We start from the raw sequence: 16,476 nt of genomic DNA on the forward strand, positions 1-16,476 counted from the left end.
GGTCATGATCTCAGGGTCCTGGGATTGAGCCCTGCATTGGGCTCTCTGCTCAGCAGGGAGCCAGCTTCACCCCCCTCACCTGCCTTTCTTCCTACTTGTGATCTCTGTCAAATAAATAAAATCTTTTTAAAAATGAAATAAAACACAGATCGCTGGGCCCCACTTTGTGAGTTTCTGATTCAGTAGGTTTGGGGTAGGGTGGAGAAGGTACAAGTTCCCAGGCATTGTAAAGGCTCGGTGTCTCCATGGAGAACCCTCTGAGAACAAAATAAGGTTTGGGAAGATGGTGGTAGTGAATTAGCAGATCCTTAACGCTTTATAACTGGGAGAGGGATGATCTGGCATCCAACGTGCACATTCAAATGTGCAAAATGTGCAAATGACCTTGCAATCAAATTTCGTTTGAATTAGAAGGCGACGAATGCTTTTCTTTCTTTTTCTTTAGATTTCAGCAGAGACTTTCGAACATTGCCCGTGTTCTAAAGTACTTACGTCATAGCTTGATAAATGGATTCAATCCCATATCGCATGGCAAATTCATCGACTATTTCTTGGGAAGCGTCATCAAAGAAAACCTTCCAGGCTTCCTCCCCTTTGACCTCTGGGATTTTCACTCCACCATTAGACTTCACTTCAGTCAAGTAATGGAACAGATTCTAAAAGCAAGTGGTTTTCAGTCGTTGAGTAATTGCTCGGAATAGGCCGCAACTATCTAACTGTAACTCTCAGTAATTTATATTTGCATTTTGAAGGCATCTAATGTTTCATTAGCATATAGAAGCAATAGGAATACATTGGATTTTTATTCTAACTCACCTCCTACGTACACAAATTGGTTTTATTTCTGCCTAGGTCTACAAAGAATCAATGATTTCAATGTTTCATCCCTACCGATTCATCGTAGAAGGAAGTAAACGTTTTTGCATGGAAACATTTCTACATGCTAGAACATATTTGTGCTCATGAGCTCTGAGTAAATTATAGGGCCCTGAAGAATACTGTAATTGGGTCTATGTTAATACAGACTTTTAGTATGTAAAGAGCTTTGTGAAATGATAAAAGTCAGAGCTACGAGCTGAGGTTAAAAATGAATGTTTGAGAAATTTGTAATGAAAGAAAAATCACGATGTACAATTTCTTTATGTTTCTGATAAGTTTGGCAACTGCTACATGGATGCACCTGGGTCACTAAAAGATCCTTCCTTTCTTGGATTTAATTCTTTTTGGTTCCTGGATTAGCAGAAAAGGACTCTGAAAAGCAAAGAATAATGCTGTTCCTCTGACCCAAATGTTCTCTGCCCAAACTATAAGGCCAGAGTTGGCTCTCCATCCTGTCAGTTCAGGAATTTATCTTTATTGATTTGAAAAACTAAACCACCTTTCTTAAAGGAATAAGAATACTGGCCAGATTGGGGTCTGGAAATTAAGCTTGGGTCCTACATCTCATTATGTGTAAGGTGTAATTGATTTAAATACTGTTTCCCACTCCTTCTTTAGTAAAATGGAAGTGCAAATAATTCTACATATACATTTTCATAGATATATTTAAGAAAATTGTAAGCAAAAGGCAAGGATTCTCTGTTACCTTTTTCTACCTTAGGAAGGTATTTTTTTCCTCCACCTCTCTGAACATGGGGAAAGGTTCATTTCTCAGCTTCACCTCTTATTTTCTGATACATGAATCAAGAGTCATTTGTATCAGAGAAAGGCACTGGGCACAACTCTAAGCTCTCAGATGCAAAGCATTCAGTAGAAGCACAGATTATGTGTTTGTATATCTACACTGAGGGAAATCTGCCCTTTGGATTCAAATTCGGTAGTCTAACGTCTAAGACAACCAAGCCCTACTTTTAGGATGGGTATATTCTCTGCTATCCTTGGGTGGTAAGGACATTTTGGTCCTTCTCATTCCCAACATGTTTGTGGAATCAGTAATTAAGATGGAGGTTGGTTCAACATGTATGAAGTTCTTTGTCATTCTAGAAAAAGAAAATCACTGCTTTTTACACTGGCTACCAAAAACCACTGAGCAATATCAACATTTTTCTATTTCTAATACTCCCAACTAAACCTTTAGTAAAATCTGAACACTAACTCAGAGTTTTCAAAAATAATTATATTTGGAACTTCTCCTGATTTACTAAAGTATCACATGTTTAAAGCTTCCAAAATATTTGTCATGACTTATTTTAACAAATGTGTTTGATATTTTTCTTCCTCCTTGGTCAACATCATCCTACTGTCTTTTTTGTTAATACCTGCCTCATGCGTTTATTATGACTCTCAGTGGAGGACATGTGCCCACTCTTCAGAGAGCAAGACATAGGCTATGTGATTCCCTAGTACATTACATGCTATAATACATAGTACAGGGTAAGAACTCTAGGAACAACTGCACAAACCTAATTTAATTATACTTTAGAGACAAACATCTTGTTGTATAATCCATAAAGACCTATTTTCTAGGTTTTATCATTAATGCAATTCAATTCACTTACCTCATGTAAACACGTATACTGTATATGATATGGGGCAACCTTCTCCTCTCCTTTTATTTCCACATTGATTTTCAATCGAATGGCCCCAGACACAGCTGACTTATCTGTCCGTTTCTCTGATAAAAGAAAACAGTAACTGGTCATTTTTGAAAATACTGTATTTCTCATAGAATTTTTCAAAAGCTTTTAAAAGGCTTACATGGCTAAGAGGGAATTTTCTAGATTAGGATTGATTATTAATTAGCCATTATGATTCTGGTAAACATAATTTAAAGTAATGTGCCTATTGTGTGACTAATTGTCAAACCACATTACAGATAATTCAAACAAAAAGCTTAATCAGAAGATCCTGACATTCTGATACAAATTTCTGTGTATTTGATTAGTTTCTACAATGAAATTAATTGTTTGGACAATTAAAAGCAAGATAACTTAAAAATATAATTAATCAGAAAACTATTTCATGTAAAAGCGTTTGCTTCTCTTTCTATGCCTGAAAAGGTAAGTCAAAGCTCTAACAAAAAAATCTGTTCACAGTTTTCTTTATTAGTGATTCATAAATACCTACAGTCTATGGCCTTTGCTTATTAATGTGTTGGATTAACTGTTTATTTGGATGGAATCAATATTTAGTCAATTCAGTCAAATACTGTGTATGGGGGTTCAATATGACCTGATCTGTAGCTTTAAGAGAAAAAAAGAAGAGCATAATCACAGAATTCCTAGAGTTCGTACATAGGGGACCTACATTTGATATGAACTTCACAGATGAAATAAAAGAGGCAAGCTGACCCATTTTACAAATAAAACACAAGGAGGCAGAGTGACAGAGAAAGTGGCAAAGACTCACTGACCTTCTTTCTAAGCATAACTGTATTTAGAGTCATAAAAGATATGGTTAAATCATGAAGTCTGCCTTTGTCTTGTGGAATGTCTGCTGACTCTTCATTGCTAATATTTGATAATCATTGTGTTATGAATATTCTTCCCTGAGGAGGGCCAGGATCATGAGAGTTTCTCCTAATGGCAGGGAAATAGTTGATTCTCAACAAATATTAAAATTTTCTGCTGAAGCTGAAAGAAATGCCAGTGCTAGAATCTTTTTGTCACAGACCTTTGTCCAAAGTCTCAGGGAATATTACTGGTTCTTTGAGTTTAACTACCATCAGCCCCAGAGACCTATGGGACACAGGTTCTGCTTAGATGCCCAGGGCTTTGGCCAAGTCCTCCTCTGCAGGGCGGAATGAATTCTATGTGATGAACATGATACAAAGAGTAGACATATGATACTTTTGGGGATTGAACCTACCGAGGGATTATATACAAATCTAAAACCTGTCCTTCACAGCCTCCTTCTCTCCCCTCTAAAACTTCCAAAATCAGCAAAAGAGGGCACAAACATAAAAACTGATGGTGAGCAGGCCAAGATTTCCCTATCCTGCCGCATCCTATTTTCCTCCCTGTTCACGGAAGGACCATTTCAGCATAAGAGCTGAATAGCCAATTTTTACTAATTTACTGATTTTACTAAGATCTCATTCAAGCTCTTTGGCAAAGTGAATTTACCCACATCAAAAAACATGGGACAGGAGGCAAAGAACATCAAAAGAATTGTTCTTTTGTCAAAAGAATGATTTAAGGAATTTCTGTTTGGGATTCTAACTGCCTCAATTCAAGGACATGCTAACTTACTACAGAAAAAACAGTCTGTGTGGGCACCTGGGTGGCTCAGTTGGTTAAGCAACCACCTTTGGCTCAGGTCATAGTCCCGGGGTCCCGGGATCGAGTCCTGCATCGGGCTCCCAGCTCCATGGGGAGTCTGCTTCTTTCTCTGACCTTCTCGCCTCTCATGCTCTCTCTCACTGTCTCTCAAATAAATAAATAAAAAATATTTAAAAAAAAAAAAAAGAAAAAGAAAAAACAGTCTGTGTATGGGTAAACCACTTGGTAACACAATTTGTGAGTACTGGTTACACCGAGTTAATGGCCTGAAGTTTACTCTTACCTAACATCTCCGTTTTCATATAGAAAGTTGTCTTACATAGAAACTAGATACAGGAGGATGATCACTATAACCGAACTAAAAATTTTAACAGTAATGTCAAAGCACCAATTTTCTTTAAGATTTCTTTAAAATATATTTTCATATTGGGTTCTTATACTAGCTTGAATCATTTGTATCCAGATAAGATATATATCTTTCCTTCTTTAAAATTATTGTGTTAGAGTTTCATCAATTCTATGACTTTACCACTATGCCTTGTCAAATATTACATTATTTGAAGTATGTGTGTTTTTCAAAAAGCCAAAAGTACTCTTAAATTTACTACAATATATTGATATCCTAAATGGAAACTCTTTGTAATCCTGGGACTGTATAAACACTTCCTTGATTTAACCAGCCCTTAAAAATTTAATTAAAACATTTCAAATGATATGACTAAAAAATTGTGGATCTGGCAATCATCAGTTTGTTCTCCATTTTGATAGATCTGATTCTGGTTTTTGGTTATTCATTTGTTTTGTCTTTTAGATTCCACATATAAGTGAACTGGGGTTGGGAGAACGGGCAAAATAGGTGAAGGGGCATGGGAGAAACAGGCTTCCAGTCATGGAATGAGTAAATCATGGCAATAAAAGTTACAGCACAGGGAATACAATCAATAATACTGTAACAGTGTTGAATGGTGATGGCCAGTACTACCCTTGTGTGAGCATAGCGTAACATATAGAGTTGAATCACTATGTTGTACACCTGAAGCTAATGGAACATTTTGTATCAACTATAAGCAAATACATTAAAAAAAAAAGATATTTTGGATCATGTCCTTTATAGAAACTGAGCTGATCCATATATTTTTTACTATTATTGAATCAGCACTGAAGATTCTAGGTTATTATTCAATTACTGTAAAAGTCAAAATAAAGCTTTATTTAATTCTCGGTTCTGTAATAAAATTTCATTTAAAAAGTCATGCCAACTAAATATATTCTCAATATTTTTATCAACAGGGTAAACGTAAGTCCACATTTATATGGGTTGGCTAATTAAACCCTACTTTTATATCATCATTCAAAGATATCCAAAATACACTTTTCCTTTATTGCTAAAATGTCATTAAGGGACCAAAAGGAAATAAGTCAAACAGCATAAAGTCATATGTTGTTTCCTATCCATTTAGCAAAGTTTTTGAAGCTATATTTATGAGTTTAAAATTAAGAATGGGATATTTTTCTCCTAGAAGACAACCAGTTGATTTTTTGAAAGGCTTTCTCATTTCATCTCAAATTTACCAACATCTTACAATAATACTGAATTTGAATAAATATCTCAGCAGAATGTTGTAGAAAGACACTGCTTATTTTGACTTATATGGGAATATAACATAGGCCACAGAGACTCAAATTTTATTTAACTGTTTTTCAAGTAAATTTAAAAATAGTCACCTAAGTTGTACCAGACATCCATCTCTCCACTCAGGGTCCTCACTTCTACAATTGTTTGTCCCAAAAAATCATCTGACTCCTTTTTGAAATGTTGCTTGACTCTGGATTTAATGTCATCATCTTCATCCCACACTCTGACTTTGATTCGATCTGTGGAGTTATGGCACTCACTGAAAATAAATGTGGATACGTTAACAACCATTGGTAACTGCTCTAAGTGGCATTTGATGTTAGCAACTCCTTTTAAATCTGTCTAATCCAGAAAGGTGTAGTAGATTATCTAAGAAATGAGATTTCCCACTGACCCATTCCATCTAGAGGACGTTACAGGTGTCAGGGACATCAAAAAATGTTGCATTAGTTAAGCAATGTTCCTAAGGGGTAATACCCTATTCAAACATATTTCCTTTAACTGAACCAAATGCAATCAAATATGGGTCAAAAATATTTAGTGTAGTGTATTTTCTCTTTGAAATATTTCTTATTTGCAATGGTTTTCTAGAAAAACACAGCCATTCTCAGAAAATCCTGTACCATCCATGTAAAGTTAATGTTACTTCTATGGATGTCACAGATTATAAATGACAATACAGTTATGTGCTTATACTTAGTAAACTATAAATCCCAGTAAGTATAAGATACTGTTAAATCAATTAGAGTTAGAGAAAAACCCTTCTGTTTTTAAGAATAAACTGCACACTTGAATCCATTTTTCATTTCAAGGTTTCTTCCACCTACTCTTGTTGAACCCACATGTATGATGTTATTATTGCCCACACATATTATGGTGTTTCCTGACCCTATACACTGTATACACTCTTCCCTATGCTTCTCTACCTGCCAACCAATCATTCTTTAAGCACTGGGTCATCGCCTGTTCTTTCTTTCTTTCTTTTTTTTTTTTTTTTTTTTTTTTTTTTTTTGTAGCTAGTTAGGATAGTAGCTAGTTCTTTTTTTTGTAGTAGTCAGGATGATCAATGATGAGTTCCAATTTGCTCTGCACATGCATTTACTCTAGCATAAGGATCTCCAACATGGGGTCAGTGGAGAAAGTGGATGAAATAGGGTCAGCCTAGATGTTCATCATCAGATAATGATAAGGAACATCGAAACCATATAAAGAACTTATAAAACTGAATACCCCAAAAAAACCCCAAATAATCTAGCTAAACAATAGGCAGAAGACACGAATGGACATTTTTTCAAAGAAGACATATAAAAGGCTAACAGACACATGAAAAGATGTTCAACATCACTCATCATCAAGGAAATACAAATAAAAACTATGATCATATAGTTGGCACCTCACACCAGTCAGAATGGCTAAAATTAACAACCCAGGAAACAACAGATGTTGGTGAGGATGTGGTACAAGGGGAACCCTATTACACTGTTGGTGGGAATGCAAGCTAGTGCAGTCAATCTGCAAAAGAGTACGAAGGTTCCTCAGGAAGTAGAACTATCTTCGATCCAGCAACTGCACTTGCAGAAGAATGGAACTAAATTGGACCACTCTCTTACACCATACAGAAAAATAAATTCGAAATGGATGAAAGACCTGAATGTGAGACAGGAATCCATCCATCCAATTAGAGAAGAACAGAGATAGCAACTACTTTGACCTCAGCCATAGCAACTTCTTGTTAGACAGTGTCTCCAGAGGCAAGGGAAACAAAAGCAAAAATGAACTACTGGGACTTCATTAGGCTAAAAAGCTTGTTGCACAGTAAAGGAAACAATCAACAAAAGTAAAAGGCAACCTACACAGAATGGGAGAAGATATTCACAAATGAAATATCAGATAAAGGGCTAGTATCCAAAATTTATAAAGAACTTCTCAAACTCAACACCACTCCCCAAAATAAATACAGTTAAGAGATGGGCAGAAAACATGAATAGACATTTCTCCAAAGACAATATCCAAATGGCCAAAAGACACATGAAAAAATCCTCAGTGTCACTTGACATCAGGGAAATATGAATCAAAACCACAATGAGATACCACCTCTCACCAGTCAAAAGGCTAAAATTAACAAATCAGGAAATAATAGATGTTGATGAGGATGTAGAGAAATGGGAACCCTTTTACAGTGTTGGTGGGAAATTAAATTGCACCCACTCTGGAAAACAGAAATAGCCTATGACCCAATGATTACACTACTAGGTATTTAGCTAAAGGATACAAACAGTGATTCAAAGGGGCACACGCCCCCCAGTGTTTATAGCAGCAAGGTCTACAATAACCAAAAGATGGGAAAAGCCTAGATATTCATCATCAGATAATGGATAAAGAAGATATGATAATGGAATATTACTTAGCCATCATCAATAAGAATGAAATCTTACCATTTGCAATGATGTGGCTGGAACTAGAGGGTATTATGATAAACAACATAAGTCAGAGAAAGACAAATATCATGTGATTTCACTCGTATGTGAAATTTAAGAAGCAAAACAGAAGAACATAGGGGAAGGGAATGAATAATGAAGTAAGATTAAAAAAATAGGGAGGGAGGCAAACCATAAGACACTTTTAACTATAGAGAACAAACTGAGGGTTGCTAGAGGGGAGGTAGGTAGGCAGATGGTGTAATCAGATGATGGGCATTAAGGAGGACACTTGATATAATGAGCACTGAGTGTTATATGTACTAATGACTCACTAAATTCTGTCCCCGAAACTAATACTACACTATATGTAAATTAAATTGAATTTGAATTAAAAAATTAAAACAAAAACAAAAAAGAGTGGACTACCAGATGATCCAGCAACTACACTACTAGGTATTTACCCAAAGGATACAAAAATGCTGATTCAAAGGAGCACAGCACTCCAATGCTTACAGCAGCATTATCAACAATAGCCAAATTATGGAAAGAGCCCACATGTCCATCGGCTGATGAATGGATAAAGATGATGTGACACATATATATAATGGAATATTTCTCAGCCATTAAAAAAGACTGAAATTTTCAACAATGGGGATTGAGCTGAAGTTATCATGCTAAGCAAAATAAGTCAGACAGAGAAAGACAAATACTATATGATTTCACTCATATGTGGAATTTAAGGAACAAAATAGATAAATATAGGGGGGAAAGAGGCAAATCAGAAAATAAACTCTTAACTATAGAGAACAACTAAGGTTTGCTGGAGGGGAGGGGAGGAGAGTCCGGAATGGGCTAAATGGGCTATGGGGGAGCGTATTTAGGAGAGCACTTGCCCGGAGCACTGAACATTGTATAAGTGACGAATCACAACCTCGACCGCTGAAACTAATATTACACGATATATTAACTAACTGGAATTTATACAACTTGAAAGAAGAAAAAATAATAAAGTAATTTCACCTTTATTTTCCTTCAATTATGAACATAAACAATAAACCACAGCTATACTATGAGCACCTGAAAAATTTTGTCACCAATAAAACCAAGATATTTACATGTAACATTATCATTGTTAAGAAATTTGTAATATTATTTGTAACTATCATTTACTGTACTGAAAGTATTCTTCGAAGTAACTTATTTTCTCTCCAATTCTATGTAATTTATGTTAGGGATTTACAAATAAATGATTTTGAAAAGCATCCATCATTCTCACCAGATTGCCAAATGGATTCATGGCATAAAAAATACTTAAGAACTGGGGTGCCTGGGTGGCTCAGTGGGTTAAAGCCTCTGCCTTCAGCTCGGGTCATGATCCCAGGGTCCTGGGATCGAGCCCCACATCGGGCTCTCTGCTCAGCAGGGAGCCTGCTTCCTCCTCTCTCTGCCTGCTTCTCTGCCTACTTGTGCTCTTTGTCAAATAAATAAATAAATCTTTTAAAAAAGTACTTAAGAACTATTGACAGAGTTCTCTCTCTCCCATTAACCTACAGGCAAGATCATACAGCACATTTAAGAATAAAACTTGCCGTATGACATGGCGATGTGAAAAATAAGCCCCACTATTTCTAGAGCTTTCTACATAGATCATTTTGGCAATTTCTGGGTTTTTGTTTTTTTGCTTTTGTTTTTTGGGTTTTTTTGCTATAAACATTTAGGCACACTAGTGGCCTTAGATTGGGGAAGGCCCAGGATTTGGATACCTTACCATCTACTAGATAGCTTGCATGATTTGAAATGATGCAAAGATATTAATAAAGATGCTAAATGAATTTAAAATCACCTCAGTTTGGGACTTACTTTTTTTTTTTTACATATAAACACTGTCTTGCTTATTTTAAGACATAGAAATTTCTTAGAAAACAGCTAGAGTCTAAAGCACTAATCAAAGGAAAATTTTGTTGTTGCTGCTCAGAACTATACCAAGAGCCATTTCCCACTTTGAGGAATTATATTACCAATGTCCAAATCGCTCGAAGTATCTGGATCAAAGTATTTGTATCAGTCTGTACTTGAGATAGTCACAAATATGCCAACATATGAAAGCACGTAACTACTAAATTATGTATTCCAGGGTAGTTGTATTTTACTCTTATATGCTAAAATACATATTAGAATAGATTATATTAAACATTTTTTTTTCTTTTGGAACATCATGCTCATTTTTTTAAAAAAAATGATAGATGACAATACATATTATTTTGTTTCAGCATAAAAAAGTCATCATGAATTACTTTATATAAAAGGGGTCATTAGGTCTAATAGGGTTTGAGAACTACTAACTACTTCTACCTGACTTCATCTCTATGAATCTGTTTATAAAATGGGGTTAATGATACCAGTCTTAAAAGATATTTATAGAAATTAACTGAAATAATATCTTACTGCAGCTAGTACAGTGACAGACACTTAAGTATTTGATCTATAGTAGTCATTAATATAATGTCCTCATTTCATAAGTTATTTTTGAAGGTAGGATCTAGGTTTATTAATATCTCTATTCTTAACATAGTTTCTGACATGCATTTTACATTCACAAAGTGTTCATTAAGAAATCTGCAAAGTTTTACCTCAAAAAATTCCCTTTATTATATTTGAAGGAAAAATAATGTCATTCTAGAAATACCATGTATATTAGAGAAATTCTCCAATCTTGATAGCTAGTTTACTATTAAAATGTGGTAGAAATAGTAGGGAAGGAAAAATGACTAGTCAATGATACTGTATCCATTACAGCAAAAGAAACCACTTCCTGCCAAGGACCGTGGTTAGAATAGATGATAGCACAGCTGTCTCCTATTTAATTCAGAATTCCAAAGATAACATACCTGAAGTTATAGTGGTGAGAATATTGAGATAGAGAAATTTTTGGCATTAACCCAAAATTTATATTAAAAATAGCTCTGATTTTAATTTCTTTGCTATCAAAAATTTAAAAATCAACATAGAAACAAAAACCCAGCTCTCAACTCATTTGTGCCATTCTTAGAAAAGTGAAAGAAAACCTAGAATATCGATCAAAATAGTTATCATTGCCATAAACTCAAAATGCAAAATATTACAAAAGCAGAAATAAATCCTTTTTGTCACCTTTTGATAAAATAAATCATCAGAGTTCATGTACATCCTGGGAGACAGACATGTAAAAAAATTTTACCTGCCAATAACAGGTGCAATAAATAGCAATCTCTAGATAACAAAGATTGGTAAATATTTCTAGCATCTATTATTTAACAAAATCAAAATATCCTGTTTCATTTTTAAGAATAAGTATATGAGGTCCAAGCTTTTGTCATGAATTTAAGGTAAAGATTTCTAGCTTTACACAAAGACACACAAACACACACACACACACACGTGCATATACACCCACAAACAGTAAATAATAATCCATATAAAACATTATTACTATATATAAGATATACATACATGTATTATAACTTTTTCTTGTACATAATTTATAACTGTATATGCATATATACACATTGTGTGTTTCTGTATGTGCATATATCAAATAGAGAGGTAATACTGCAATATCTCTTTTCAAATTCGTATTAGAAATAATTTCTCTGTACCAGATGGAAGCACACCTTCCAAATACCTGTTCACATTTCCATTATTTTCTTCATTAATTTGGTTTGTACTTTTTGTTATTGTACCATCAAGAGTTCACCATTCCCTCACCCATAAACCCTTCTGCTCATCCACTCACATAATAGTTACTTTGGGGGCACCTATTAATGTGCAGACACGGTTGAGTCTTTGGTTAGATAATTCAACCGACCATAGTCTTCCTTCTTTAATGTCAAAATAAACTGCATGTGATATTAATGGATTCAGAACAAACATAATCAATGACATGCCCTAGTTCTTGTGATTTTGCTGAAAGGAATTTGAATATCTCTCTATATCTCATTGATTCTTTTTCATTTCTTAATTAAAATTTTAAATTTAGAATAATTACATATTTAGAGAAAAGCTGTAAAGAGAATACAGAGAGTCCCCATATGTCCCCCAGCTAGATTTCTCTATTATTAACATCTTCTATTACTAACATGGGTTCTGGGTTTTGTTTTTTTGTTTTTTGTTTTTTTCTCATAAGGACATGCCAGTTCCTACTTTATCTTTCCCAAAGAGCATTTTGTAAATAATACTTAAAAATAAACAATGTTTGCTATTATGTTTCAAGTTTAAGCTGTCAGAAACTTACATTTTTTCATCTCTGTAAGGACAATTGTGGGACTGCTCTTGTGAATACTGAAAATGACATGAGGATTTTGCAATGCATATAAAACAGGAGATTTAGGGCGCCTGGGTAACTCATTGGATTAAGCCTCTACCTTCAGCTCCGGTCATGATCTCAGGGTCCTGGGATAGAGCCCCACATCGGGCTCTCTGCTCAGCAGGAAACCTGCTCCCCGCTCCCCCACCTGCCTCTCTGCCTACTTGTGATCTCTGTCAAATAAATACATAAAATCTTAAAAAAACAAAAACAGAAATGCACAAGAAATTTAGTTCATGGTAGTGCAATAGAGAATCATCACATATAGGCGCTCAGCCTCTCTGAACACTCCCCTTCCATTTTGGCTATAGGCCTCCTTATATTCCTCAACTTCCCAAGACTGAAGCTAGATAACTCTCATTCCTAGATTCCTTTGTAGTGACGGCCCAGATATCTGACCTACATTCAAGCAAGATCTGAACCCAAAATTAAACCAAGTGAAGCAGTGGTTTTATTCTGAGAATTTGCTCATTTGACCATAGTGGTGGTGGAACCTTTAGTATTTTGATGAAAGTTTCTGGTATTTAGTCTTGAGGATCAAAAATATTAATGAAGGAAATGTGGTTTTCTCCAAAGAAACCCTATGATGGGGGCCTGGGGGGTCTCAGTCAGTTAAGGGCCTGCCTTCAGCTCAGGTCATGATCCCAGGGTCCTGGGATCGAGTTCCGCATCGGATTCCCTGCTTAGGAGGAAGCCTGCCTGTCCCTCTCACTCTGCCTGCTGCTCTTCCTGCTTGTGCTCTCTGCCTAATAAATAAATAAACAAAATCTGAAGAAGAAGAAGGAGGAGGAGGATGAAGAGGAGGAGGAGGAGAAACAACAACCCTGTGATGTAATTGGATATTGTTTCTCTACAGCAGCTTCAAAGGCAGGTACTCTGACCTCTCCAAAAAGTCTTGAGCAACCTAACAGTAAATAATCTTTTTCTGTCTGAGACTAATTAGAACAAACCCTAGTTCATTTGCAACTAAGAATATTGATGAATGTAGCAACTTTGAAACAATGAAGGGGGCTTTAATAACAGGATATTGTTATACTTGGAACTGACTGGAAGACAAGATGGGAGCAGCCAGTGAAGATTTCACAACCTTTGTCTGCAAAGCCAATTCATTGCCAAGTACAATAGCAGAACAGCTGGTCAAACTGTTGCTTGTTATACCTTGCAACTCTGAGCACATGCCAAGCAAAGCTTTTCTATGATGTGAATGGTTTGAATAAAATTTAGAATATTGCCACATGTTTATTAAGTTTGGCTACTTTCAAAAATGCACTACAGGGGAGATGTACTCAGACTAAATCCAGACAGTCTGTAAGCAGAGATGCAAGGGAGCACAGCTATGCCCAAAGAGGCTCACCCTGCTTGTGTCCTGCAATATAAATTGACTGAGAATATAATAATTTGGAACCCTACAAGTTCAAGAAGAACCAGCTGCTTCTGAATATTTAAAAAAAAAAAAAAAAGTGTAATTTACATGTAACAAGCAAGGGTTTCTAAGTGCCACTTCAAAAAGAAAATTGTAGCCGCTGGGCTTTTCAAATGGTTTCCTTCAGGAAATCTGAGTGACAATGAAGGGAATTCTGCGCCAAAGATAAAATCGGTGGTGTTGCATTCATTCTCACCTTGGCATGCTTACTATTTTGCAGAAGTTGAGACAGCAACCATCAGGTCAAAAGAAAGAAAGAAGAGCAGAGGAGCCGCCAGTGAAGAGTTAAAGTCTGGTGGCTAAAGAGTTAAAGGTTTATGTGGTTACTCGTAAAATTGTCTTAAAACCCATCTCCTGGAATCTTGGTAAATTTTCCAGGGAACAGTATTGTCCAATATGCCTCAGGCTGGCTACAGTTGTACTTAAAATACTTAAAATAAATGCTTTTTTCTTTCTTTCTTTCTTTCTTTCTTTCTTTCCTTCCTTCCTTCCTTCCTTCCTTCCTTCCTTCCTTCCTTCCTTCCTTCCTTTCTTTCTTTCTTTCTTTCTTTTTAATTGAGAGAGAAAGGGAGAGAGAGAATCCCAAGCAGGTTCCAGGTCCAATGTGTGAAACCCATGTGGGCCTTGATCCGACAACACTGAGATCATGAGCCAAAATCAAGTCAGGTGCTTAACTAACGACACAGGTTAGTGTGGTTAGTTAGTTAGTGCAGGTCCCCTGCAAATGCCTTAGTCTTATGCTGCTGCTTATCCTCCTCCTTCTCATCAAATAAGGAATGCTTCACTAATTTGTTTGTTACCCTCATACTGGGGCCATGCTAATCTCCTCTGCATTTTTCTGAAATGAATAGAGGTCCTGCAAAGTGAGTCCCTTTTGATTATTTTTATAGCCCTCTTTCATCTGCTTTTGTTTTCCAGAGTACCTGCTTATAGCGTAGGCACTGACAAATTGGGCAAGGAAGGTCTCCCCAGATGGAGAACCAAGGACCTGGAAGAAAAATGGATAAAAGAAATTCATCTGGAAAGCACAAGGGCCTGCCAGATTGGTTAGCCAAGTAACTACTCCTGCTACCAGGGTCAGAAAGTCCTGAGTGTACCTGTCTAGAAGGAGTCTGTCTTTGCTAATGTACCAAAAGTGGTCATGTCTTTCCCACTTTCCCAATTACTGAATGAGACTTAAAAATTGCCGTTACCCTATCTTCTTCTCTCATTACAATAACACACTGGGCATTTTGGAGGAAAATGACATAAGTCCCAGGGTCACAAGGAACCAAACATGGAGCTGAGGCAGAGACTACCCAAAGATCACAGACTTCAGGTTAAATGCAGTAACTGGATAAAATTTTGGGACTGTCTACCTTGCAAGAGAGAGGATGAATTCTTTTTATTTATATTAGAGATAGAATGATTGTATATAAACATTGAGTAATCAGTGAGGTGGGAAGCAGCTGACATTATAAATATATTTACTCAACAACCTTTCAACCTCTCCTTTTCCTTTTCCACTTTTATGCAGTATCTCACCCTTCCTTTTAACCAGAGATGACCACTTAACATAGTTCTGACAATCAGATATATGCTAAAGTCTTCTGGTCTTCTCTCTTATGTTTTCTTTTTTTACTGAATATGTACATATAGAACAGCTTTCATTATAGATGTTAAAATAGGAAAATGGAATAATTTGGTGGAATAATTCAGTTACTCTGCTAGACCTCAAATGCCTATATCTGTAATTCTTATTGAATGAAACAGCTTTTTATTAATCTAGAACTGTGGCATAATGTGACAGGGAATGAAATTCTAATAAAATCAAGTAGGAAAATAATAAACTACAAAGTTCATTTTTCTTGATCTTATACAAGCAAATATACTTCTCAACTGTTTAATATGTGATTCATAAACCCTGACTTTTATGAAAATACCAAGTGTTTAATTTCAGGTGGGAAAAGATAGGCTCACATAGGAAACAGAATCTGGCAGCAAGAGAAATATCCTTTCATGTAAGAAAAAAATAATCTGTCACATTTAATAGAAAAGCAAAAAACATAGTCCCATTAAATCCTCCTCTACTAGACCATATCCAACCAGGTTTATTAGCTAGCGAAGATTTCTGGTTTAGTTTACCAGTTTGTGAATTTGGCTTTTTTTTTTTCTAAATCAGTAGAGAATAAATATTTTACTACATAAACACTTGATAAATAAAATAAATATTGTTAGAGCCATTTGCTTTGTAGTTTTCCTTTAACTAAAAATAATTCCCTTCTTAAGGAATGATTCATATGTCTACTTTTACATTTTTATAATTATTGAAGACTAGTTTTGTTTGCACAGGAATAAGATATTTTATTTCTTCCCAAATTAAAGGAACACATTTCCCCCTCTAGACTCAGGATTTTTGTGTGTGTCTGTGTTTTGGTTTTAATTTCCAGGTACTG

The 16,476-nt window shown here is 35.6% G+C and overlaps 1 protein-coding gene across 1 annotated transcript in view; it reads right to left on the minus strand.

Annotated features, from left to right (window-relative positions):
- UNC13C (unc-13 homolog C) overlaps positions 1 to 16,476 on the minus strand; it is a 616,040-nt gene that overhangs the window by 298,958 nt on the left and 300,606 nt on the right. Inside the window, exons 12-14 of the mRNA XM_082733851.1 lie at positions 5,946 to 6,115; positions 2,499 to 2,614; positions 493 to 656 (exon numbers count right to left, since the gene is read on the minus strand). Coding sequence (XP_082589977.1) covers positions 493 to 656; positions 2,499 to 2,614; positions 5,946 to 6,115 — 450 coding nt within the window. The remainder of the gene's footprint in view (positions 1 to 492; positions 657 to 2,498; positions 2,615 to 5,945; positions 6,116 to 16,476) is intronic.

The sequence above is a fragment of the Mustela nivalis genome (genome assembly GCF_964662115.1).
Source record: "Mustela nivalis genome assembly, chromosome: 6".
Lineage (NCBI taxonomy): Eukaryota > Metazoa > Chordata > Mammalia > Carnivora > Mustelidae > Mustela > Mustela nivalis.